This window comes from Panthera pardus, unplaced genomic scaffold (genome assembly GCF_024362965.1).
Source record: "Panthera pardus isolate Hobbes unplaced genomic scaffold, ASM2436296v1 HiC_scaffold_17, whole genome shotgun sequence".
Taxonomy (NCBI): Eukaryota; Metazoa; Chordata; class Mammalia; order Carnivora; family Felidae; genus Panthera; species Panthera pardus.
In genome coordinates, this window is record NW_026526732.1 from 45,964,363 (window position 1) to 45,989,632 (window position 25,270).

General features: G+C 39.7%; 1 protein-coding gene and 2 long non-coding RNA genes across 7 annotated transcripts in view; 1 reads left to right on the plus strand and 2 right to left on the minus strand.

Annotated features, from left to right (window-relative positions):
• The window catches only part of ROS1 (ROS proto-oncogene 1, receptor tyrosine kinase), a 116,335-nt gene that overhangs the window by 85,266 nt on the left and 5,799 nt on the right, over positions 1-25,270 (plus strand). For 2 of the 5 annotated variants that reach the window (XM_019418182.2, XM_053904535.1), the window contains exons 37-43: positions 484-646; positions 2,306-2,370; positions 3,305-3,434; positions 9,937-10,034; positions 10,238-10,453; positions 11,426-11,560; positions 18,780-18,943. In XM_019418182.2, the coding sequence (XP_019273727.2) occupies positions 484-646; positions 2,306-2,370; positions 3,305-3,434; positions 9,937-10,034; positions 10,238-10,453; positions 11,426-11,560; positions 18,780-18,943 (971 nt within the window). The remainder of the gene's footprint in view (positions 1-483; positions 647-2,305; positions 2,371-3,304; positions 3,435-9,936; positions 10,035-10,237; positions 10,454-11,425; positions 11,561-18,779; positions 18,944-25,270) is intronic. The other 3 variants (XM_053904536.1, XM_053904537.1, XM_053904538.1) reach the window with 2 other exon arrangements.
• Positions 1,132-4,342, minus strand: LOC128777652 (uncharacterized). Its single transcript, XR_008422909.1, has 2 exons — positions 4,261-4,342; positions 1,132-2,960 (listed from the first exon to the last, which is right to left on the minus strand). It is a non-coding gene; the product is annotated as an uncharacterized LOC128777652 (long non-coding RNA).
• The window catches only part of LOC109248463 (uncharacterized), a 34,013-nt gene continuing 18,695 nt past the window's right edge, over positions 9,953-25,270 (minus strand). The window contains exons 2-3 of the long non-coding RNA XR_002072067.2: positions 13,101-13,200; positions 9,953-10,087 (exon numbers count right to left, since the gene is read on the minus strand). This is a non-coding gene — a long non-coding RNA (uncharacterized LOC109248463). The remainder of the gene's footprint in view (positions 10,088-13,100; positions 13,201-25,270) is intronic.

A 25,270-nucleotide genomic window follows, 5' to 3' on the forward strand; every position in this document is an offset into this window, starting at 1 on the left:
TGGAGAAAGAGTTGATTTTTGTGGTCATGCTAAATGTTGTTCTACATAAGAGATCGGGTGTGTGAAATAGTTAACATGAAAGTTTTTAGGCTCATAAACCCAGATATATTTATTACTAATTTGTAATAGCTTTTTGAATTGATAACCCAAAGAAATTAATAACTCATAACTTTAACAAAACAAACTACAGTTAAAACTCTTGAGGCAATGCACGCATATGCATGTTTCTATCAAGATAATGGTGCCTAGAAGTGAAGTGACATGCTCTGTCTGTGTTTTGGAATAAGGAAGGAATATTCTGGTTGGTGGAATAGGGAAGGAATAGAAACACAAAATTCCACATCGCTGTATTACATAGAACAATGTTGCAAAGTCATGAGATTTCTCTTTCTCTTTCTCATACTCTTTATTTCTCAAACACTGACACCAACACCAACTTGTAAACCAGATGTATTTTGGGAAACCAAAAATATTGTTTTCCAGTACTCTTCCAACCCAAGAGGAGATTGAAAGTCTTCCTGCCTTCCCTCGGGAAAAACTGACTCTGCGTCTCCTGTTGGGAAGCGGGGCCTTTGGAGAAGTGTATGAAGGGACAGCAGTAGACATCTTAGGGGCTGGAAGTGGAGAAACCAAAGTAGCAGTGAAGGTAACGTGGATCTTTTAATTCCTTGACATGCTGGCTCAACATATCTACATGAATTTACATGGACGAAACTATAATAAAACATGAGTGATCTTAACTGGAAAGAGAACTGGTAGAAGGTGGAAGTCCACGCCTGACTCCAGAAATTATAATTTTTCTTCCATTTCTTACATAAGCCCTGTAATTCACTTACCTCTAAAGTTACTAATTTGCTAAGACTCAGCAGGCAGTTTTCCCCTGCAAATATACTTATAAGAGAATGGGGGTTGTAAAAGCACCTTCTCAGTGTCTTAGGTTCTATGGCAGATAGTAAACAACGATGGCTTGTTAACCATTTGGTGTCAGTTTTAACTATGCAACTCCACCATCACGGTGCAAAAGCAGCTCCAGTCAATACGTAAACTAATGAGTGTGATTGTGTTCCGGTAAAATTTTGTTTATGAGAATTGAAATTTGAATTTCATATAATTTTCATGTGTTAAGAAATATTCTTTTTTTTTTTTTTTTACTTTTCCCCCAAACATTTGAAAAAGTAACATGTCAAATATACCTGAGTAAAGCTGGGAAAATACAAAATTAAAAGTTAACAATTATTTTCAGATCTCAAGTTGTACAAAAATAGGTGACAGGCTGGAATCGTTCTGTAAGCTATAGTTTGCTGACCACTGTACTATACGGTTATTCATCATGGTGTATTTAATGTAGTTTTAAGGAAGCACTGGGTATATTCTCATATTTGTGTAAAACCTTTTGATTGAGGGATGATGAATCCTTTATGGAACTGAGCAATATCCTAATCACTGCTTTTTAGGAATTTGTTGCTTTGAGGGTGGGCTATACAACTAGAAAAGTTAGCAAAATCTTCTCCACTTCCAAATGATATCATCTAAAAGGACTTAAATTACTGTAGCCTCAACTGGTGTAGACAAGTGTTTATTTCTCTCACCTAATGAGAGGACTCCTGGCTTTGTGCAGTACTGTGTTAGGTCAGAACCAGTAAATCTGAAATTCTCTTGACTTTGTACATGTGTGTTGCCTCATGGTCCCAAGATGGTTGCCAAAGATCAGGCATCACATCTTCATTCAGGTTAAGGGAAAGGGTAAGGATAACGTTAGACGTATATGTTCAAAAAGTGAAAATTTTCCACAAGCTTCTTTCCCCTTTTAGCAGTTTTCCCCTTATACCTCATTGACCGGAATTGAGTCAGATGACCGCCCCTATTTGCAAGGGAGGCCGGAGAATCACAAAACACAATTTTCATGATTAGCTTAGGCCAATTGTTTGGGACTGGGCATCATGCCTCTAAGAAACAAATTGAGTATTGTTAACAAGGATGCAGGGGGAAACAGATATTGAGTAGAAAACTTTGAAAAGCAAGAAACTGACCTACATACCAAATTTGTAAAAATGTCTACATTTTGGAAAGAATTTGTTTAAGTGATACTCAGTCTTTTATCTGTCAGGTTTTCTCACGTGAACACCGGGTATAACACGGGCTAACTTTAACTAAGTTTACAGAGCACATGCGCACGTATTACCCATGATCTGTTTCCAGCTGTCAGGGTGAATATTGCAAAACAAAACAAAGATGGTCTCCATTAACCCACTGAGCACAGAAATGTCTGCTATACTGATTCCTGGCTTCTTTTTATGTCGCATAGACTTTGAAGAAGGGCTCCACAGACCAGGAGAAGATTGAATTCCTGAAAGAGGCACATCTGATGAGGTATCGGGGCAGCTCTGGATTAATTTTTCCTTGGTAGGAGTGGCAAGCTTTTATATCCGATTGGTAAATTTTTAACATTCAAAATGACCTGACGTAACAGATCATGCCCAAAATAAACATGGCTCAAGTTTAAACATAAATAGTCTGTAGTGATGAGTATCATACAGAAGCCAGTCTTTCAAAAGGCAGTCCTCAGGCAAAAGGTCTTCTCTTCTTTTACCTTCGATAAGAAGTGTGTTGTTCAAGTGACTTCTGAAGCTGTTTAGCTTTAAGCATGCTTATGTTCTTTGAACCGTGTGATAATGGGTCAAGTAGACGGAGGAAGGGAGAGCTCTAAGTACAACGATGTCAGGGAAAATATCCTCTGTCTTGGTAAACTTGTCTTCAAGGGTAGAGTCAGTTGCTGGTCATGAAAACTGCTCAGAGGCATCTTAAAGGGATGGCCTGAGGCAGTGGTCTATGGGATCCATGCTGTGGGTTCTAATCAGCAGGTCAGGGCTTACTGGCTTTAACGCATTGAGAAAGTTGGTTGAAGCCAAACTTGCATGTCTGACTTGCTTCTCCAAAAGGAAGAGAATAACATTCCATACCTGTGATGACCCAAAAGGTAATACTTTCAAATATCTTTTGAAGAAGGATACTAGTTAAAATTACTTTCTTTTCCAAAACATGAAATAGTTCATATAAACGTTTTTTCTAAAGATCACCCTATTCTATCGGTATGCATTGGCCACTAGGGGTTGCCGTATCATCTCTCTAAGGCAGGCACACAGGACAGTACTGGGAAAAGGAGACTTCCATTTATTAGAGAACAACAACAACAACAACAGGAATTTTGGAGGAAACGATAAAGAATTGCTCTATTTCCCAAAGGCTCTCAGCCAGGGTGTCTGTTACTGTCACAACATCCTGTCTGTCTCTTTCCACCTTTTAGCAAATTTAACCATCCCAACATTCTGAAGCAGCTTGGAGTTTGTCTGCTGAATGAACCCCAGTACATTATCCTGGAACTGATGGAAGGAGGAGACCTTCTTACCTATTTGCGTAAAGCCCGGATGACAAAGGTAGGAAATGGGGTCCCGGTATTGGTTTTGTAATGCAAATGCTCTATAATTTCCTGCTAAATGTATTTAAATTCAATAGGCTGATTCAATCTGGGCTGATGGTAGAACCTCTGAAGACTTCTGTAGAAAGAATTCTTGTATTTCCTTCATTTGGATTAAGACAATTAGAATCCTGGGCTAACTTCTGGCATTTTCTGATTATTTGAGCCTGTTTTTAGTATTTAATGGGAAAATAGGTACCTCACTGCCAGAATCATGTTTTCTGGAGAACAGAGATTGTGTGGAGTTGGAAAGGCACATCTTTCTCCGCACTTTATCTCTATGCCTGTCTGTCCCAAATTGATATTTGCAACCCCTTATGTCTTTATTGAGAACTATATGTCCCTACCCAGTTGGCATATCTGGATTTTGTTTTAATTTTTAATGGCTTTATTTATTTGTGAGAGAGAGAGAACGAGAGAGAGAGAGAGAGAGAGAGAGAGAGAGATAAAGGGAATGAGCAGGGGAAGGGCAGAGAGAGAGGGAGACAGAGAATCTGAAGCAGGCTCCAGGCTCTGAGCTGTCAGCACAGAGTCCTACTCAGGGCTGGAACTCATGAACTGCGAGATCATGACCTGCGCTGAAGTTGGACGCTTAACAGACTGAGCCACCCAGCTGCCCCTGTTTGGATTTTAATGGGCATCTTAAACTTATGTTGGCCAGAACTGAATTCTTGATTTCCTATCTCCTCCTTCATGCCATCCATCCAGTTCCTTGCTTTCTCTTCCACGGTCACACTAACAAGCCCGGTCAGCAGTTCTGCCCACCCCCCTTCCCCTGTGCTTACCTACAGCAGTGCCTGGAACAGCGAGGGCACTGCAAACACCGTGGAATGAGGGCCAGGGGTGACAGCACCTGTGGGAACCTACTTTTTATCTCCAATGAGAAACACATGAGACAAAACAAGTAACTAATATTTAAACGTAGATTTCAAAAAAAAAATTATTTTTATTTATTTTTTTTATTATTTGTTTTTATTTCTGTCAAAGTACACGTTATATGGCTAAAACTTTGAAATATATAACAAGGTTTATAGCGAAAGACTATTTTGGGGGCACCTGGTTGGCTCAGTCGGTTAAGCATCCTACTCTTGATTTCGGCTCAGGTCGTGATCTCACGGTTCATGGGTTTGAGCCCCGCATCAGGCTCTGAGCTGACAGTGCAGAGCCTGCTTGAGATTCTCTCTCCCTCTCTCTCTGCCCCTCCCCTGCTCACTCTCTCTCTCTCAAAATAAATAAATAAACATTGAAAAAAAAAGAAAGAAAGAAAGACTATCTCATCCCCACATCCCAGATCTGTCCAATTTCTTCTGGTGTTTACCTCATGTTCCTACAAACTCTGTTTATACTGCTGCACGTTGAATTTTCAGTCTTGGGGGAAATCTACTGACTACCTACTATGAGAGGTGAGGCTTTAACTCTCTTAGACTTACTCATTATCAGTCCCAACCCCACCAGCTCCACCCATCAAAAACTGTGTCACACTTTTCAGATAAATCAGTATTGCAGATTTACATTACTATGACAATTACTTGCAGCTGAGTTATTCAAATACTGTGATTGTGGGGTTTATTCCCCCCTTGGGCTAAAATAATAAATGCCTCTTGTTTTCCCCCCTTTGCTTAGTTTTCTGTATACCTAACTAAACTCTTGGACAGAATTGTAACACTTCTGTCAATGTATATGATAAATATATCACATGATCCAGCACGTAATTGTGTTTTTCTTGCACACTTTCCTCCTAGAGGCAGTGTGGTGCTTGTCCTCTGGGTTAGCTGACTAGCTGTGATCCCAGGGCTTTGCTTCACATTTACCTTGGTGATTTCCTTGCTGGACCTTACCTTCCTCTATTCCATGACTTCTTTGTTCTCTTTTAGAAGAGAGAAAGCATGAGAAAACAAGCATCTGAAGGAAAAATCTCCTTTCCCCTCCTCTTTTTGAGAAGCACTCCTTGCTTGTGTTCTGTCTCTGTCTCTCTCAAAAATAAATAAACATTAAAAAAAAAAGAAGTCTTATGCCATTCTGATTCCTGGACTGATGATCAGTGACCTGCTTTTTGCCCCTCCTCTCTGGAAAAGTTTAGGAACTTCTTATGTGTGGTACTTTTTTTTTTTTTTTTTTTAACCAATCTGGACACTCACCCTGGAAAAATCACCTCCTTCAGTTCTGGGATATTACTATTACTATTATTATTATTATTATTGTTATTATTTAAAGTTTATTTATGTATTTTGAGACAGAGAGAGAGCATGTGTAATAGGGGCAGAGAGAGAGAGAGGGAGAGAGAGCATCCCAAGCAGGCTCTGTGCTGTCACCGCAGAGACCTATGTGGGGCTTGAACCCGCGAACCGTGAGATCATCACCTGAGCCAAAATTAGGAGTCAAATGCTTAGCTGACTGAGCCACCCAGGCGCCCCTATGTTATTTTTTGGGATAATAAATAAAATTCTTTGTCCCCTCTGCGTCCTTGTTCTAGAAACACCATTGGTTCTAGAAAAACCCTGTGTTTTATCCTTTGTTCTATAGTTGTTTTCTCCTGTTTTCTACATCTTTGTATCTTTGCTCTCAATTCTGGTAGATTTCCATAAATTTTTAAATAAAATTAAAAATTTTAATTTTCCACAGACTCATTCTTCTTAAAATAGTATTGTTTTTTTTTCATAGGTGAAAAATCTTCTCTAATCTTTCCTAAGATACTAATTATGGTTTTTTTTAAGTATTAATTTGCTTCCTGCATTGTCCTGATTTCCTTTATCCTCTTTGTTCTGGAATCTGTTTGTAATGTGAGAAGCTTTTCTCAAATGTTTGGTGATTTGTGGCTGGTCTTCCTCTTTGACAGTGAGGCCTAAGAAGTCGAGTGGAAGCTGTGTCTGTGGCAGCTTCCTTTTGGTTGTTATGTGGGACCCTGCTTTCTTGTTGGGAGTCTCCCTAATCCTCAAATGACAGTATTTGTGTGTCTTTCCTGGCACACGCCAGGTTCACCAGAGGGGGAATCTGCTAGTCTCCTGCCTGAGTGATAAATGCCTAAGCCTCAGTTCAGGGAGGTGAGATGGGAAGGGGGTGGAGGTCTCAAGGCTGAGTATCTGGACTCTTGTTTAATTTTCCTCTCCGTTTTCAGCACAGAGCCCTAGTGCGACTGGTATCTTTGAACGTGGAGTTGTTCTGGTTCAGTGTGTGTGTTGTGTGTGTGTGTGTGTGTGTGTGTGTGTGTGTGTGTGTATGTGTGTGTGTGTTTTGAAGAGGAAAGCCTCCTGCTGTCATGGGAGGGTCTAGGATCTAGTTAGCTCCTAAAATATACTTCTAAACATTCCTCTTGATTCCAGCCTTGCCCCACACCCCTACATCCAGAGATACCTGCTATCTCCAGTTGCAGAGCCTTAGGGGGTTTTATAGTGAAACACAGCTTAATTCTTGTCTTCCCCCCTGCAGGCAGCCAGGCTCTCTTGGCTCTGTTGAATGACCACCCTTCCATCTGCTTCCCTTTCCCAAAATGTTTCGTGCACTAAATCTAGTTTCCTGATACATTTATCCTTGTGTGGTTATACACATTTCCCCTATATTGCCATTGTAGTAAGGTTTGGAGAGGGAGTAGAACTAAAAATGCACATCCTGAGTCCTCCATCTTTAACAAGAAGTTTATTTGTAGATGTTGTTTGTTTTGGGTAGAGAAGAGGGGATAAAGACTAAATAAAAATATGGACCTGCTCTTTCCAAATTATTCCTATTTAGTCAGGGGCCTGATGGTTATGCTGATTGGTCCTCAAGAGTTCCTCCACTGCCTTTCCAGCCCAGGACAGCTTCCATGCCTCACTGCCCTCACCCCAGCCAGACAACAGGATGCTGTTAGGTGCTGAGTGCCAGAACACTGCGGGCTCTATGTTCCCATCATGCTCAGCTCATTTGGAAGCAGTCTTCTCTCCACAGGACGTGCTCAGAGGCAACATTCCAGAAGGGCCGCAAGCATCCTTCTGCTTAGCCCCGCTCCGAGACTACAGTGCTGGGTCTAATACAGAAAAATTGACTGCAAGTAGGCCCATAAACCTTAGTCTAGTCTTTTATTTTCAGGACCACAGTTTCTGTGTCTTTAGAATGGGATATTGAACTGACAACGTCCTCAGGCTCTTTTTAGCTTTGATATCTTAAGATTATATTCACATGGAAGAAAGTAAAAGACAAAACCAAAAACCAACCCATCAAAACAGTATAAATATGTAGTCAGATACCATCAAGTTATCCATTTTTTGCTGCATGTTTATTATACAATAGTGAGGGCTGTGACTCTTTCTTTCAAGGACCTTGCCACATGGTAGGGAGGTAAGTCAATATAAAGAACTCATTTAAGATAAAAAGTGGGAGGGCCTACTGGAATGCAATAGAGAATATACTGTGAACACAGAGGAGAGAGATGATTTCCAACTGAGGAGTCCTGGGAAGGCTTCATGGAGGAGGTCTTCTGTTTGAGACACAACTAAAGTAGGGGATAGAACAGTCTCTGAAACTATACCTTTCCATGTGAGTCATGAAAAGCCATGACTGGGATCAGACCCAGGTGGAGGTTGAATGTGCCTTGGGGGAGGCTGGCAAGAGAAAGATGACAGGTGAGCCCAGAGCAGCAGCATCTGGAATCAAGGAGACCCAACATGGGGGTATCCCAACAGGTTGTCACAGGGGCTATCAGGAGCAAGTGATAGAGATTGAGTCAGGCGAGCAGCATTCTAAAAACCCGTTGGCAGGGAACGTGGTGTTAGCCACCACACTGAAGTTCAGAAGCAAGGTTCAAAGTGAGGAACATCTTCAGTAGAGTGGGTTTTGCCAATAGCAAAGCAGGCTTCCACTCACAGAGGAACCAATGAGCCAGTCGGGACCCCCAGCAGGGACTCAGACATAGGCCAAGAGACCAGTGTCTGGTGTCTGCTGGACCCAAACAGTGTTGTGGGGGGATTGATTCTTGGGAGTAAGATCAAGACTCGGTGTCGGATTGAGGTACGGTTGAGCAGGACCATGGCAATGTTGAGTCCAAGAACATGAGGAGTCTTCTTAGTTTTGGGACAAGACATGGGCTTGTTGGGGGAAGCAAGGGGGAGCAGCACATAAAAGCACTCATCTAAGAGAAATTGAGGGAAGGTGGGAATCATTTGAGGTGCTCAATGAAGGATGTGGATGGAAATCAAGAATAAGGGCATTCTAGAATGATAGCAGAATTAAAGAAGAGAGGTTGACCATGGGGGAGGGGTAGGAAAAAAAAAGGAGGTTAGAGTGGGAGAGAGCCAAAGCATAAGAGACTCTTAAAAACTGAGAACAAACTGAGGGTTGATGGGGGGTGGGAGGGAGGGGAGGGTGGGTGATGGGTATTGAGGAGGGCACCTGTTGGGATGAGCACTGGGTGTTGTATGGAAACCAATTTGACAATAAATTTCATATATTGAAAAAAAAAAAAAAAAGGTTGAGAAATGCAGAGCAGGGATAAAGGACTGCCAGTGTCCCAGCATGACTGAAGCACAGATTGTGAGAAGAGACACTAGGGTCATAAGTGGAGGCAAAAAGAGACTGGTGCAGCCCAGGGCTGCCATGGAGGCTGTGCTTTGGAACCTGTAGTTGACTCCACAGGCAGTAGGTCACAACGAAGAGCGTTGATTAAAGCACAAGAGGCTGGACACAAGTTTGGGATGTGTCAGATAGAAACGATAAAGGCCTGAACTAGGGTTATTTTAGGGAAATAGCAAGGGAAAGACAATATATGAATGTAGCCTTGAGGAAGGAATATTGCATTTTTTCCATGTGGTGCCAATAAAAACTTCAACTGGCTTTTTTTCATGTTGAAATCATTGCAAGCAGTATAGGCTCAACTATATATTCATGCTGGCTCTCATGGAGGAGAGGAGTGATCTGTGACCTTGAACTAGAGTATTGTTAACAATTGGTAACAGATGGGGGTTCACCTGAGAAACAAGCCCATTGTCATGACTGACATTACAGTGTGACATTGGGCCAATGACTAAACTAGCTAGTACTGATTAAATTAGCATTATTACTACTTAGGACAGCAGCTACTATTTATTAAGTTGTTATATACCAGCCAGATTACATATCTTATCTCAAATCCTATATGGTCAGTGTTACTCCCATTTTACAAATGAGAAGGTTACTTAATGAATTTAACAATGTAAACAAGTTCACGCAACTAGTAAGTACCAGAACTAGGTTTCAAATCTTGGTCTGTATGACCTGACACCCTGAGATCTTTCCAATAAAGATCCGATATTGCCTCTGCTTAGTAAAAATAGTCTTATTTATGTTTATTTCAGTAGAAAGTATGTAAACCTAGTTCTTTTACTCCTTATTTGAATTCTTGTAACCATAACTAAAAATACCTTCGAGACATCACATGTGTGTGTACATATGTATATGTATATGTTTTGTACAAACTGTAAAAGTACCTGTAACTTTTCTTTCATTTCTTACAGTTTCATGGTCCTTTACTCACTTTGGTTGACCTTGTAGATCTGTGTGTGGATATTTCAAAAGGTTGTGTCTACTTGGAACAGATGCACTTCATTCACAGGTACAGTGATATTCTAGATACAAGGTTCCTACGGACATCGGCACAACAATTACCTGCAGTTTGGGTAAAACATATAGGGTAATTAAACATTTTCATTACTTCAAAATAACAAATGTTTCCGTAAAAAATCTCCCTTCTCTAAAGACCGACTTGGGTTACTTGTCTGATCTCTGGAACTTTATTCTTAGCATTATTAAATACAGCTTCTGCCATAGGGATCTGGCAGCTCGGAATTGCCTTGTCTCTGTGAAAGACTATACCAGTCCATCACGGGTAGTGAAGATTGGGGACTTTGGACTCGCAAGGGACATCTATAAAAATGATTATTATAGAAAGAGAGGGGAAGGCCTACTCCCCGTTCGGTGGATGGCTCCAGAAAGTTTGATGGATGGAATCTTCACTACTCAGTCTGACGTATGGTGAGTTTAACAGGACACGGAGAAATTTGGGCAGAACCACCCAATGTCAGGGCCAGAAGGGAATTTAAAAGGTCATCTAACCTGGTGAGACTATTCCTGGATCTCAATATTTTCCCTTCTCACCCTAATTAGTTTTGATCCGTTGTCTTACACATATATGTGAAATATATACATTTGCTTCAAGTATTTTATCACAGTCCAAAAGCATAGAGGCTATGACTAATAGGAATTGGTACATATGAATTGATGTCCAAGTATATGTCCAAATGCCTACTCTTTTGGCATGTATGATCGTTAATTTATAGGTAGATTTTAAATCATGCATCTCAAAAACATTATGACATTGAGGAGGTTTGGACATCTCTTTAGTATTAGAATAGGATCCCTCATTTTTGCTTTTTGATCCCAAATCTTGATTAGAGCTACTCAAAATGTAAAGATTTGTTTAATAACTTTCAAGCTGAACTGGCCAGAGGCAAAATTGGTGATGAGATAAAATTGGCCCCCAGTGTTGCCAGTTCACATTCATGCCTTTCCCCTCCACGTTTACCAGCATTCAAAGTCAGGGAGAAAAGGGTGAACTGCTTTCTTGCTTATCCCCATGTAAGTCTGCATATTGATGCTATGCAAACCTTTAGTGGAGATCTGTGGTGCAGTTTCAGCTGGGGAGAAGGAAAATGTGTGTGTGTGTGTGTGTGTGTGTGTGCGTGTGTGTGTGTGCGTGCGTGTGTGTGTCCCCACTAAGCCTTCCTATCACCTATCACCTTTGAAGTATTGCTAGTAGGCAGTTGCTTTTTCTACTTTTTCTTGAGGTCAACTTGCTTTTAAGTCTCCCATTTGCCTTTTATGGGGCCAATAATGCCAATCACAAAGTAGACCCGGATAGTCCCAGGAATAGTTACATTGGAGAAACTACTGTAAACATGATGCTTGTAGTAAGTACAATTAAAGTAAACTCTTTAACATCCTTAGGTCTTTTGGAATTCTGATTTGGGAGGTTTTAACTCTTGGTCATCAGCCTTATCCAGCTCATTCCAACCTTGATGTTTTAAACTATGTGCAAACAGGAGGGAGACTGCAGCCACCGAGAAATTGTCCTGATGATTTGTAAGTTAATTATGCTAATATAAACACCTAAAAACAACAACAAAACCACATGTGCCTATGCAATCTTATGCCTCATTGGCATGGTATTTTAAAATAAAAACTGGAATTTGGATATTTGTGTTGTCTACATCAAATGTAAGTTGATTGTAACATTTAATTTACTAAATACATGATGGTCTCTTTTATATATATCCATGATATTTCATTTCAGAAACAAAATTTAGAAGCATAGAATATATTTATACTTTTGAGAGATGAATCCTAATAAATAAATAAAAGGCTTGTGTGTATGTATATACACACACATACTCATTTGAGTTTGGAAGATCTAATTTGGCTAACATCTTTATTTGCATATTAAGAGATTCCATCAAAGAGGAATATATTGTTTAAAAGTTGGATTGCCTTTGTTGGTGCAGCTGATATTGGGATATAGTACTACTAAAAGTTATACAGGTTGCGATCTATTTATGAACTGAGCTCAAAGTGACTAAGTATTAGTGACTCTATCAAACTGATCCTGGCTCCTCTTGAAGTCTAATAATTCATGATTCTCAGGAGAGTAGGTGATTTTGATCTAATTACAAAAGAAAAATAAGCTCAGTTATTTTGCTGAGTAGTAATCTACCTTCTTGTGAAGAACGTCAGCAGAAATAAACAAATTTTGAAACTTTTTCCGAGACATGTTTGGAAAGGAACAAGTGCTGAACAAGTATAAACTCCTCTGTTATGTGCACAGTACCATGCCATGCATTGTCTGGAATACATGGGTGTCTAACTAATGGCCCCAGCGCTTCAGCGTCTCAGAATGTATTTTGAAGGAGAAGAAACACACATGGAACAGTTGGATAACAAGCCAACACGTAATAAAGTGCTAAACTGTGTGGTACAGAGAAGTGCAAAAGGAATTAGCAGTATGCGGATACACACCGTGGTTGTATTGCCTTGACTATGCTGTGTTATTTTAGAGGATTATTCAGACTGGAGCCAAAAGACGATTAAGAACCGGGCACCTTGGTTGGATGTTCTACTGGTGAATGGTTTTGTATTATTTAAATCTTCCAGTCGGAATAAGAAGATTTGAGTCACTGCTTCTTTCTGATTTAGCTTTTACTGGGACATTTACAGGGAGATCAGATGTACACATACCTGACCAAGTTTGGCGACAGTGCTTAAAAATGATTTGTGATCCTTTTGGGGGAGACAGAAACAATTCTCAAAATTAGAAGTAAGAAATTATACAAAAATGGAAAGCCTTTGACCTAGGGCTTGAGGAAATCCCCAGCATACCTAAGCATGAAATACATTTTTATTAGGTAGCAAACTAACCACTGCTGTGCAGCTCTTACATATCTGTCAAATGCTCAGAAATTTTCCCTAGAATTTCAGTTGCACAAAATTTGCGTTATCCCATTAGAATTTTATCTGGCCTCTTTCCCCCCTAGAGGGTACCTCATCACAATGACTCAATTTTATTGGGTAGACAGTTTAGGATGCAATCACAGAATTCTACATTTTGATTGACGCAAATAATACCTACCTTTATTATGGGGAGGATGGAGGTGGATGATTACATGGCGGTTGTGGAGCAGAAAAACGTAGGTATGTTGGACTTTGCCCAAATGGATCCCAAAACGCAACTAGAAGGAGGAGGAAGAGATCCTAGAAAATTGCTTAGAAGAACATTCCTATTTATAGGCAGAAACATATACTCTACACAACATTGATATTATATGTTTATAAAGCATATATTTATATAAGTTATATAAATATATAACTTAATATTCTACATAACTTTATCTTGACTAATTCATTGGTTGAACACATTATTGCTGTGACTTTATAAAAATGTAGTTTCCTTAAAGCCAAAATTTTCCATTGGTGGTTTTGAAGTTCATTTGAACATCTGTGATTAAAAAGTCAACAATGCTCCCAGCCACCCCCACCCCCCCACCCCCGAGTGTTACATGCTCTCAGAGCCCTGGGAAGGGTTAAGGATCCGTTGCCAACCAGGAAAACAAGCTGTGCTAGGAAATGGATCTCTCAGCCATGCCATTCAATCTGGCCGTGGCCTTAAGTTGTCATGATAAAGATTAACTACTCTCCTTAGAGTACAGAGGGAACTGATTTTTATTTGAAGCAGTTCTCTGAGATCACAGGCCCAGCTTAGAGGGCTGAAAGTCTGCACTGAGCCATGCTGCACCTTCCATTCACTGCCTAAATGCTCAGCACCTGGATGCACTCTGGGTCAGGTGAGTCCATACAGGGCCACGTTGTGCTCAGCTATTAATGGAATGCAGGAGTTCAGAGCATTCCTGCCCTTCTTTCCGTAGCTTGGGATGTATGGTGGAAAGCCCAGTCCTCAGTACTCTCTTCAACTTTCAGTTTGCACAACAGCCACACCACTCTTGAGAAGAAACGGGATCAAAGGGCAACCTACTTCAAGTGCGAGCTCTTTGGGGTTCTGTGATGGATGTATCAGAGGGGCAACTGGAATTACTGGACGGTGTCTCATACGTAGGAGGCAACAATGGGAGAACATGAAGGTTCACCATCTTATTTTTACCTCTTAAAAGATATGTACATTTAGATGCTAGCTGGGTCTCTCTGGGATTGGGCATAGTGAGTAAGAGAATACTTACAAAACTGTATTTTATGTGCTTTGTTTCAATTCCTATGGAAATTCATCCCCTTAATACTGAAAGATGATATGAAATTTTCATCTGTTGAATTTTGATTGCTTTATGAATCCAAGGACTTTAATACTCGTAGAGACCAATAATGCACATGGCTAATGAGTCTCATGCTATTTTAAAAACCCATGAGGCAAAGAAGAGTAAAGGGTTGGCATAGTGAATGGAGGAATTTGAACTTGAACATTTAGCCAAGTGAGATATTTCAAGTATGAGTGAGTATTTTACCTAGCTAGAAAAACCAGGGTAGGGAAATTTTTACAAAGTGAATGACCTGTAAATTTATTTAAAGTAACATTCTTGAAGATTTGTAACTAAAACTTAGTGCAGGTATCGAATACATGATACTGAATTGTGACAAGTGCATATTTGTGAAGGAAGACCGGATGCCAAACGTATAGTTGTTATTAATTTATCTGAAAGATATTAGAGATCCAGTTTTTAAAAAAGTTTTTATTTGTTTATTTTGAGAGTGAGTGAGTGTAAGCAGGGGAGGGGCAGAGAGAGAAGGAGAGAGAGAGAGAATCCCAAGCAGGCTCTGCACTAACAGTGCAGAGCCTGATGTGAGGCTCAAACCCATAAACCTCAAGATCATGACCTGAGCTCAACTCAGGAGTGGGATGCTCAACCAACTGAGCCACCCTGGCACCCTAAGTAATCCATTTTTTAGAAGCTGTTAAATTCATAAAAGCCTTTTCATTCCATTGCCAGCTTAATGCTGTTTGAGAGCACAGGTTGTACGCTTTACTTTTAAATAGCTGTTGCTTTATAAAGCTCCTCTTTTCTTAATCTAGAGCAATTCCATGTTCATTCCTGGATGGTGGGAGAGGAAGATTTGATATACTATCAGGTCACATATTTTTGCCATCAGAAAGTTTAGAATAATGATTGGGTTCAATGTAAATGAAAGCATCCATAGAAGAAAGACAAGAGGAAAGTCTGTTTAAATACTTTACATGGATTAAACAAGAGGCTGAAGTTTTGGAGGGTAGTGTGAGTGGATGAGAAACAGACTAGCTAGGTGGCAACTGAAGGGATGGCTTTCTTCCTTCCACTCTCCCTCCTTCTCCCTTTCCTTGTTCTGTCTCACTTTTTAAAAAAGTTTATTTATTTATTTTGAGAGAGAGAGAGAGAGAGAGAGAGAGAGAGAAGGCAAGGGGCAGAGAGAGAGAGGGAGAGAGAATCCCAAGCAGAATCTGGTGTGGGGCTTGAACTCGGCAACCGTGAGATCATGATCTGAGCTGAAACCAAGGGTCAGACGCTTAATTAACTAAGTCACCAAGGCACCCCATTTCTTGCTTTGTCTTTTCTCTCCTAAATAATCTTCATTAAGTATCTTGAGTCCTTTGTAGAAACGAGACACCTTATAAATAAATAAGTAAAAAAACTCCATAATTAAAATATGGCAAGTCTTGAAAGATTCTACTTACATTTTGGCAATAACTTTGAATCACAACTTTATTTTCAGAAGGGATATGATTCCTGTGGTGAATTAGACTTTCTCCTCTCAAGATTCTACTTTAAATATTGGTTTAAATTTCATGATTCCATATAAGTTGTACTATTTTATTTCAGAGTCTAATCATCCTTCATTCAAATCTTTGTATCATCCCTATTTTTAAATGAGAGGTTATAAAGAAATATGTAAAAGGTAGGTTCTCGGCTGTGATTCTCATTTTTAAGAAATAGAGTCAAGTTTCACATTCTATATCCAGAATGTAAATTCCTTGTAATATATGTGAAGTTGTCAGATGAATACTGGAAAATCGACCAATATTAGATTTCCCCATAATACTCTGATTTTGAGTACTAACTCCGACCTGAAGTGCTTGTCAAGAAATGAGACAGAAGTGGACTTTGCACCATACTATAAGGGAATGGAGATTCCATTATAATTTCTAACATAGACACTAGCTACTTTGAGTACAGTACCTGTAATGATTTCTTGGTCATTGTCGTCTAGTGATTGGATACATCCTTACTCTACTACCATTGCCATTACCTTAGTCCATACCTTCATGATCTCTCACTTTGTCTTCTTTAATAACTTCTTTGCTTCTAACTTTCCCCTCTACAACTCACTGTCCACATATATCAGCTGGAGTAACTTCTTTAAGAATTTAAGATCATGCCTTCTTAAAAACCTTCAACAGCTTCCCATTGTAGTGCCATAAAATCCGACTCCTAGTCTGGCCTGTGAGACCTGCATGATTTCTCCTTCCTCTTCCGATCTCCTCTCTTAACACTCTCCCCCTCCAATGACTGCTCTTCGGCCAAGCTGGCTTTCTTTCAGATTCTAAAACGAGCCACGTTCTTTCCTAATTTAGGAATTTACACATGTTTTTCCCTCTTCTAATGTGTTCCCTGACTCCCATCCCCACCCTATTCCCGTGACTAGCATCTTATTTTCCTACGAAGTTCTTTGGCTTAAATGTCACCTTTTCAGAGTGTCCTTCTGACAGCAACTTACTAAAAATGTTCCATCTCTATTAGATCTCACATTTGTTTTCTTTAGTACTTTTTTTAGAACTTGTAATTTGTAATTGTATATTAATCTGTTGATATAGTAGTACTAATATTTTTAAATACTTTCCACCTTACATTTCTTTACCAGTTTTTCTCTCCCTGTCCCCAATATGCCTTCTAGCTCTAGAGAGTAAGAAAAAAAAAAAAAAAAAAGCAGGTACTTGACCTTTTTAGTAAATCAGTAGACTTGAAAGCCAGGTTTGGAGGAAGGAGTGGTTATCTAGAATCCTTTAGCTTCTTGTTAGTATGCTAAATGCTAGGTTTGAATGACTAGAACCTATAATTCTATATAAGGATAATCTAATTAAAAAGAGGGAGTAGTAGAAGCCCATTTCTTCGAAGCCCTAAGGAAGTGTAGGAAGAAGAGACCTTGATAGATAGAGGTTGGAGGGTGAAGATGTTGGATATCTAGGTCCTGACAAACCTTCTATGTAAGCTTCAGTTAGACTAAAGGTGGAAAACTGCCCACCTCTCCCAATTTGGGAGGATGGCAAGCTGATCATTGAGCTGGGGACTCCCCAGCCAGCCTCATCCCATTGACATGGAGACCCAGCATCATGAGTAAGGTAGAAGGGCATGTCCAGACAGAGAAGGTCAAGTTGCACTTCCCATCTTCCTTTGTTTCCCATTCAGCGTGGACATTTTGTTGAAAGCTAGACATTAGGGCAAGGAGCATCCTTTAGTCACACAACAGAAACAGGTAGGGATTCCCTGGGCCTTGTCAGCATATACAGGGCATGAGGCAGTCTCAGAGATGGTTATGGTTAGAGAGAGGAAAGGGAAGACCAGTTCACGGGGCGGGGGTGGAGGGGTGGGGGAGTGGGAGGGTGGGGTGGGGGGAGGGGAGAGCTGAAGGATACAAAGGTAAAGAAATCGGAGACTGCAGATAGCAGCTGATGCCTGCAGAATGGACCAGACCAGTCACTCCTTACTGAATTCCTGATCATTCTATTCTGAGACCAGCAACGATCTGGAGGGCACAGTGCAGTCCAAAGAATTTTTCACTGTGCCATCATAAGTAACGTAAGACTTTCACCCAACATATATCCTGCCACCATCTTTTAGAAGAGGACAGAGGGAGTAGGAATAGACTAAAATTAGAGGTTGAGTTATTATCCAGAAAAGACTGAGCATTACCTAAAAAGATTGTTTAAAATATTGAATTGCACCAGGTTTTAAATACCATTGTATTTAACGAGGTTAACTTTTTTCCTTCTAGGTGAGGGCTCTAAGAAAGACCTAATTAGTAGCAGACAATATAAAAGAGCTACATTTTTTTTTTCCAGCTCATATGAGTTGTAGTGAGATAAATTTTTGTCACCTTCTTACATTTACTATATGTATTTCTATGAGGACAACCACATCCCTAGCTCTTTATATACTCCCAGTATATAATAAGTTTCCAAGTCTTTGCTGAATGAATGAACACAGTTAAGAGTGTTACACAGATATTTCTTATACAACTGTTAAGGAAAAAATAATGTTTAATAAACCAGCTACTAATGTCTGAGGAAACTGAGTCTCTTACTTAACTTGATAGTATAATGAGGAGTTAAAAGCATTAGAACTGAATGTGGTTTCTACCTCGGGTTCTGCCGCTAAAGATCTATGTGGTTTAGAGTAATCTTAGATTTTGTTCTAGATATCAATGTATGAATGTAAAGTCTTCATATTCTTCGGTAATTTCTATAGCTGTTAGTGCCCTTATGTGTTAAGCAATCATTTTCCAACAGTCTATTTTATTTATTTATTTGGGTTAATGACTGTTCAAAGTAATGGCTTTTTGAAAGAAAGGTGTTATCTAACAAAGGTAGTAATATTGGAAGACACTATTAAGTGGAAACCAAAGATTTTGTTCTGGCTTATTTATACTAATTGTGGAAAACTGGCAATAACTGAAATTTGTTGCCTTCTGAAATGACCTTACCTGGGGTATCAGTACTGGTTGCCTAATGATCTCCAATCACCACTTATTTTTGTGCCTTTACCTGTGTATCCAGGTGGAATCTGTTGACCCAATGCTGGGCTCAAGAACCTGACCAAAGACCTACTTTCCACAAAATACAAGATCAGCTTCAGTTATTCAAAAATGTTTCCTTAAATAGTATTTCTCAACGCAGAGAAGAAACAGACCCCAGTGGAGTCATAAATGAGGGCTTTGAATGTAAGTTTGATTCTTTTTCAGAATTTTCTGGTTTTCTCTCTAGTCTGAACTGAACAGGTTAAAATGGGGGTATATATATACATAGAAGACATTTTATGGTGAGGAAGAAGAAGAATATACTGGTACTATGTATTCATTGTACTCCTCTTTGGAAATTATTACGATTTCTTTATTTAAAAAATTTTTTTAGAGCGTGGCAATGCACACACATGCATGCATGTGCGGGGGAAGGGCAGAGGGAGAGAGAGAGAAAAAGAGAGAGAGAGAGAACCTTAAGTAGGCTCCATGGTCAGCACAGAGCCAGAGTCAGGGCTCAATCCCATGACCCTGCAACCAAGACCTGAGCCAAAATAAAGAATCAGATACTCAACTGGCTGAGACACCTGCATGGCCCTGGAAATTATTTTGAATTGGGCACTAAATTAAAAAAAATAATAAAGAATAGTGACATGGCCCCTGGACTTTACAATCTCAGATAGTAAGGAGGAGAATGAACATGTTAGACTATATTCTCATGAGATCTATTTTCCTTCCCCTCCACCCCTCATACCCGTTTCACCCTCAAGTACAGAGCTGAGTTAATTATAGACTGTTAGTTGATGGTACATCATGATCATTGGTGTATGCAGGGCTTCACTCCTGTTTGTTTGTTTAGTCCTTTTATCTCCCTCTTCTCCTGTTCTAGTTTCTCCCTCCTCTTGCCAGGCAACCATTCTAGTGTCTTTAATGTGCATCTTTTCATTTGTATGTTTTGCTACAAAACGCGTACCGTTTTGTACACACAGATACTATTGTGTTTGTAAAGCTTCTCTTCTTTTTCGTTGAACACTATGTTTTTAAGAGCCATCCGTGTTGCTGTGCGTATGTCTAATCGTTGGCTTAGGAATTTTGCTAGGATTATTGTAGTGGCCCACGCCTTGTGAAGGTCTAGTCTGATACCACAACTTTAGGAACTTTGTAAATAAGGCAATGATCCTTTGGAACCATTCAACTGGGATAGACAGACTAACCTTTTTTAGTTCAGTGAAAGGCACAAAATGGAATTAAAATACAGCAGTCACTTAATTCATTTTCAAAATCAGATTTATTATACCTCTGCGTACGTGGCTGCAGAAAACTGAATTGTCAAATGATCCTCTCCAGCTGCTCTAGAACTCCTTCCAGCCATTAAATGTTCACAGGGCCCTTTGTGAATGCAGACATTTTTGCTTAAAAATAAAGCTGGCAAGATGGACCATGAGTCAGAAATCTCTCAGCAATCAGGCCTCTTAGTGTTTGTGGTAACTGATTACAAGAGGCTGAAGACCGACGTGGAGTCGGGCGTGAGACCTCTGTGGAGTGATGCACTTGACTAATAAATAGCAGGGAAGAGTAAGCAGCACAGGGTGAACATCTACTTGTCTTGCATGCTGTATTTCTGAATACATATTTGGGGTAAATTAGGATCCATGACATGCATGGAAATAAAACTGGTGGTTTGGCTTCTTTAACGTGAAGAGCCAAGCGACAGACTGGAAAGGGCTGTGCTTGTCTTGAGCGGGCGTCGTAACCCTCGTCAGCTGAGCCTTCTTCATGGTCTCACACGGGCTGCACCTGTCTTCTCACCTCCAGTGACCGAGCCCTGAGGGGTTACAACTGCTGCAGCAGCCCCAGCCTTCTGGGGGTTTCTGTACAGACACGTGCCTGGGTGATGATCCCACAGGATAAGGAAAAACAGATTGTAACCCATTCTAGACACTATCAAGTCCTTCTCGTTTTCTAAGTGTTTACTTAACGTATTTTTCTAAATGCAATTCGGTAAGAATTTTGAAAAATTATTTCAACAGATACTTATTGACTTGTTGCAAGGCATAGTGTTAAGCACCTACATTTAATGTATTCCAGTGGGTTTGCTTTAAGGAAAAAAAAAGGAGGCAAGAATATTTCTTTCCCTTGAGAAACTTTAGAGTCAGTTTCTTTAACTTTGTATATAAAGTTTAATAGGAGTGCTGCTTTCATTGGCTCTCCTTATCATAGGATGATGTCTCTATCCCTAGTGTTTTGCTGACGCCATTTGAACCTGCTCTTGCCTGGCCTCGTTCTTACTTTTGGTACCCTCACAACTAGATGACTGCTCTTACTTCTGCAAGCAGCACTTAACTGATAAGACTCAGATTTGAATTTGTTTGTGAATATCCTTTTAGTAGACTTTCCAAAATTAAGCACAACTATTATCTTTTTAAGGGTTTAAAAAATAGTTTCTATGTTATTTTACGTCAATCGTCAAAATGACTCCTGAGTCCTTTCCAGTTTTCCTTTGAACTTCTCCAGCAATTGCTCATAGTAACCCCTCTTGCTATATTATTTTATAACTGTGTCTACATTTTAAAGATCTTTGTTATGAAAGTGATTTTTGTTTATTGTTGAAAAGCATATAACATGATCTAAACAGACTAAAAAGCAAAGTCTCCTACTTCTTCCCTATTCTTACTCTCTGATGCTAGCCATAGTTAGCAATTTGGTTATATGCTTTTAGATATTTTATAGGCATATACAACCATTGACAGAAATGTTCATTTATATATATTTATATATGTATTGGCTGGATTTAGAGATAAAATTTATGTAATCTAGAGAAATGAGTGGGATATAGATTCTTTGGTCAGTTTTTATACTTTTTTTTTCTTATAAGTGAGATGATGTGTAAGGATTCAGGGAGCGGATGACTTTATGCTATATCTTTTTCAGAAATCCAAGAGGCATTCTCTATTGCCATTGAGAGGGAATCCATATTCTGTGGGCCTCCAGAGGAGGGATGCCAAATCCATACTGTGTGTCAGAGAGTCAATAAAAGCCACTGGGAAGAGGTTATTTCCAAGCTGAGTTTTGCAGGGAGGTCAGAAAAATAGTATTTCAGGGTGGAAGGAACAATATGTAGAAAGGCATGGGATAACAGTGAATGGGGGTGTTCACAAAACTGCATGTAGTTTATCACACAGGAGTGGGGGGGGAATGGCAAGTGATGAAATTGGAGGGATAGTGGTTGTACATAAATAACCAGGTAAAAAATTGGAAATTAATGGAAGCTGAATTAATGAATGATAATAGGTGTAGAGAGGAGGAAATGAAGGCCAGAGGTAGATGTTGTAATACTTGGCATCTAATTGAGTGACAGAGAGAGGAGACAATGGTGAGTCCCAGTGATTTGTGAAAGTACGTAAAGAGTAGTGCTGTTTCCAAAGATGGGCGGCATAGCAGGAAGAATAGCTTTGCACGTGTTTGGTTGGAGTTGGTTATGGGATAAGTGAAGAAGCCTAGTATTCAGCTGAAAGGTCTGTCCTGTAAATACAGGTAGTTGAAGTCAAGGGTATAGATGAGGTCATTCAACGAGGGTGTATAAAATAAGAAGAGAGGTGAACGGTGGATGGGACCTAGGAACAGCCAATAAATATATTAGCGATGGACAAAGAAAGATGGTGGACTGAGAGAAGCCAGAAGGGGACAGGAAGGTCATAAGAGAGTATTGTCAAATCCAAAAGAGAGAGGCTCATGAAGGAGGGAGTGGTCAAATGCTGCAGAAGTAAAGAGTTCCAGAGGGCTGTAAGGATTTTACAGTTGACTTGTATTTTAAATCTCACTCTATACTTACGGAATCCTTTCCTTCTAACGTGTGCAGACAGTCTATAAAAATCATAGAGGCTGCCATGATGGGTTTAGGAGGGCCCGAGATCTGAGCTTTACCTTAGCCTCTACCAGAAGTCTCTATGAACACTTAAGACCTTTTTACTATGTTGCATTACTTAGCTCATCCGTGAGGCCGAGATAAGTAACAATGCTCACATTAAATACGTAGAACAAAACTTTTTTGGGGAATGGCTTTTAATTGTCATATTAGCTAATCTCATTTTAGTACTTGTTATGTGTCATTCACTGTGCTATGTGGGTTAACTCGTTAAATCCTCACAATAGCCCTATGACATGGATATTATTATATCACCATTTTATAGATGAGAAGACTGAGGTTTAGCAACCTGCCAACGGTCATACTGCTGAGGTGGGGCTGGTGTATGGCTTCTGTTCCAGAACCTTTGCTCTCAGCCTTCACAGAGACATGGCTGTGGTGAGGAACATACCCACACACTTTCCCCAATTTGTTATTAATAGTGTGCTGGGCAGCTAGGTGTAGTGAAAGAACTTATGACTTGTGGCTTGCTAGAAAAGATACACCAGTTTATCCTGGTTATTTAGATGCCACATGGTTGGCAGAGTGAATTAAAATTTTAAATAATGTTCAAAAAACAGAAGCAGACAAACATGCACAATAACGAAGCAGGAAGAGCTTAACAGGGAATATAACCAAACTTTGATAATTTAGCCAGAAACAAGCAATTCTGTGCCAGGACAGAAATTCAATTTTAGTAGAAGAGAAATTCTTGTTCCGTTATTTACAATGAATGTAAATCCAGAAGATAAGGAATGGAAAGGGATATGGGAATCACTAAAGTTTTTGGTTGTGGAGATACGACTGAGCAAAAGGGGCAGAGAGAAGAAATAGACTGCCAGGCAGAGTTTGGATATTTGCAAAGGATAGAAATCACAAAACAGTGCCTTCAAGGGAAGCCTAAACTTAATTACCTTTTTAATAAGAGAGAATGTGTTTAATAATAGTTTACTGCCCTGCAGACTGCTGGGCATATTTAGCAAAGCAGGAAGATGTCGTCTGTCTTGACTGTTATTACTGGAGATACATAAGAAGATAAGAAAGTCATTGGAAAGACTTTTTTGGAAAAAAAAGGGGGGGTAGGCTTACAAGGAGCAATAATACCATGCCTATCCTATGGTCCTACTGACCTAATGGGGTAGAGAGGGGATAGGGAAAGAAGATTAGTAACGTATCTGGGCATCTAGTAAAAATATCCCAGTGACTTCATCCAAACATTTTTGTAAACATCACCTCATCAGTCCCAGAGAGTTCTACAGGAAACAAATCTAAATGCTCCTCTGCTGTTCTAAACATAGCCAGTCAGCCGGCATATGTCTCGTCTGTAAATACCCTGTCTTGCTTGGAAGTCTTTATTTTAATATTTCCCTCTTAAAGAAAGACTTGCTGAGCACATGCTATCTTTGTTCAGGATCTCTGCTTTAAGGTCTGAACTGCGGGCTTTCTATTTCGTTTTCAACAAAAATAAACAAACAAAACACCCTCCTCCCCACCATCTTTCATAAGTTCTTTATGCAATAAGATGTACTAATTGCTGAAAGCTTGCCAGGGTCAAGTTACTAAATATTGCTCTAAGTACTATAAACCAGTGGAGTAGTTAGCTAATGATTTTTCTTTGACACATGGTGCCAGAATTTGTAAGAAGAGTTTATTTGCCTTGTATAAAAATTGTTTTTGAAATAACAAGAGGCAAAAAAAATTTAAATCATGTATCGGTAGAAAGTTTCCCAGTATGCTATTTAATGAATTAAACTTAAGAAAATGAAGCATCTGATAACATGAGCAGTTAGACCTATATTGTAGTTTTAGTTTTGAAATTTTCTAAACTTTCCTTTAGCTTAATTTATTTTTTATTTTATTTTTTTTTTGTTTACTTATTTTTGGGAGAGAAAGAGAGACAGAGTACCAGCAGGGGAGGAGCAGAGAGAGAGGGAGACACAAAATCTGAAGCAGGCTCCAGGCTCTGAGCTGTCAGCACAGAGCCCGACATGGGGCTTGAACCCACGAACCACGAGATCATGACCTGAGCTGAAGTCAGACGCTTAACCGACTGAGCCACCCAGGTGCCCCTAGTCTAATTTCTTTAAGCCCTTCAGGAACATCCTACTTTCCTCAGTCTGGGTCACTGGACTATTTAGAGTTAAATCTATTATTTCTTCCTATCACTTTTTGATATTTTTGATTGCTGTTATCATATGTAGGAAATTATTCTTATGAGTTTCTCAATGGCTCTTAGTACATATTGACCATAATCATAACAGCAGGATGCTTCCATAGATATTCAGCACTTAGGCATTAACGAACCTTGGCATCTGATAAAGTTATTTCTATGGGAGAGATATTTTATAACACTACGTGACTATCGTGGTTTGCAATATGCTATGATGATGTTTGAAGGATGAAGAGGAACATGAAATGATGGCAAGGAGTCTGTGAGCCTGTAGCTCAGCCATTGTGTCCTTCAGCCCAGTGGGAAGTTCTGCAAAAGAAACATGCACCTAGTAAGACAGAGCAGGGACAGAGTTTACAAGCTCTTACAATAAAATAAGCTTCATAGGTCAGGTTTGAAACTTGATAAATATGCAGATCCATTAAATTCCATTGGCAAAAAGTAGGTATAATGGTGC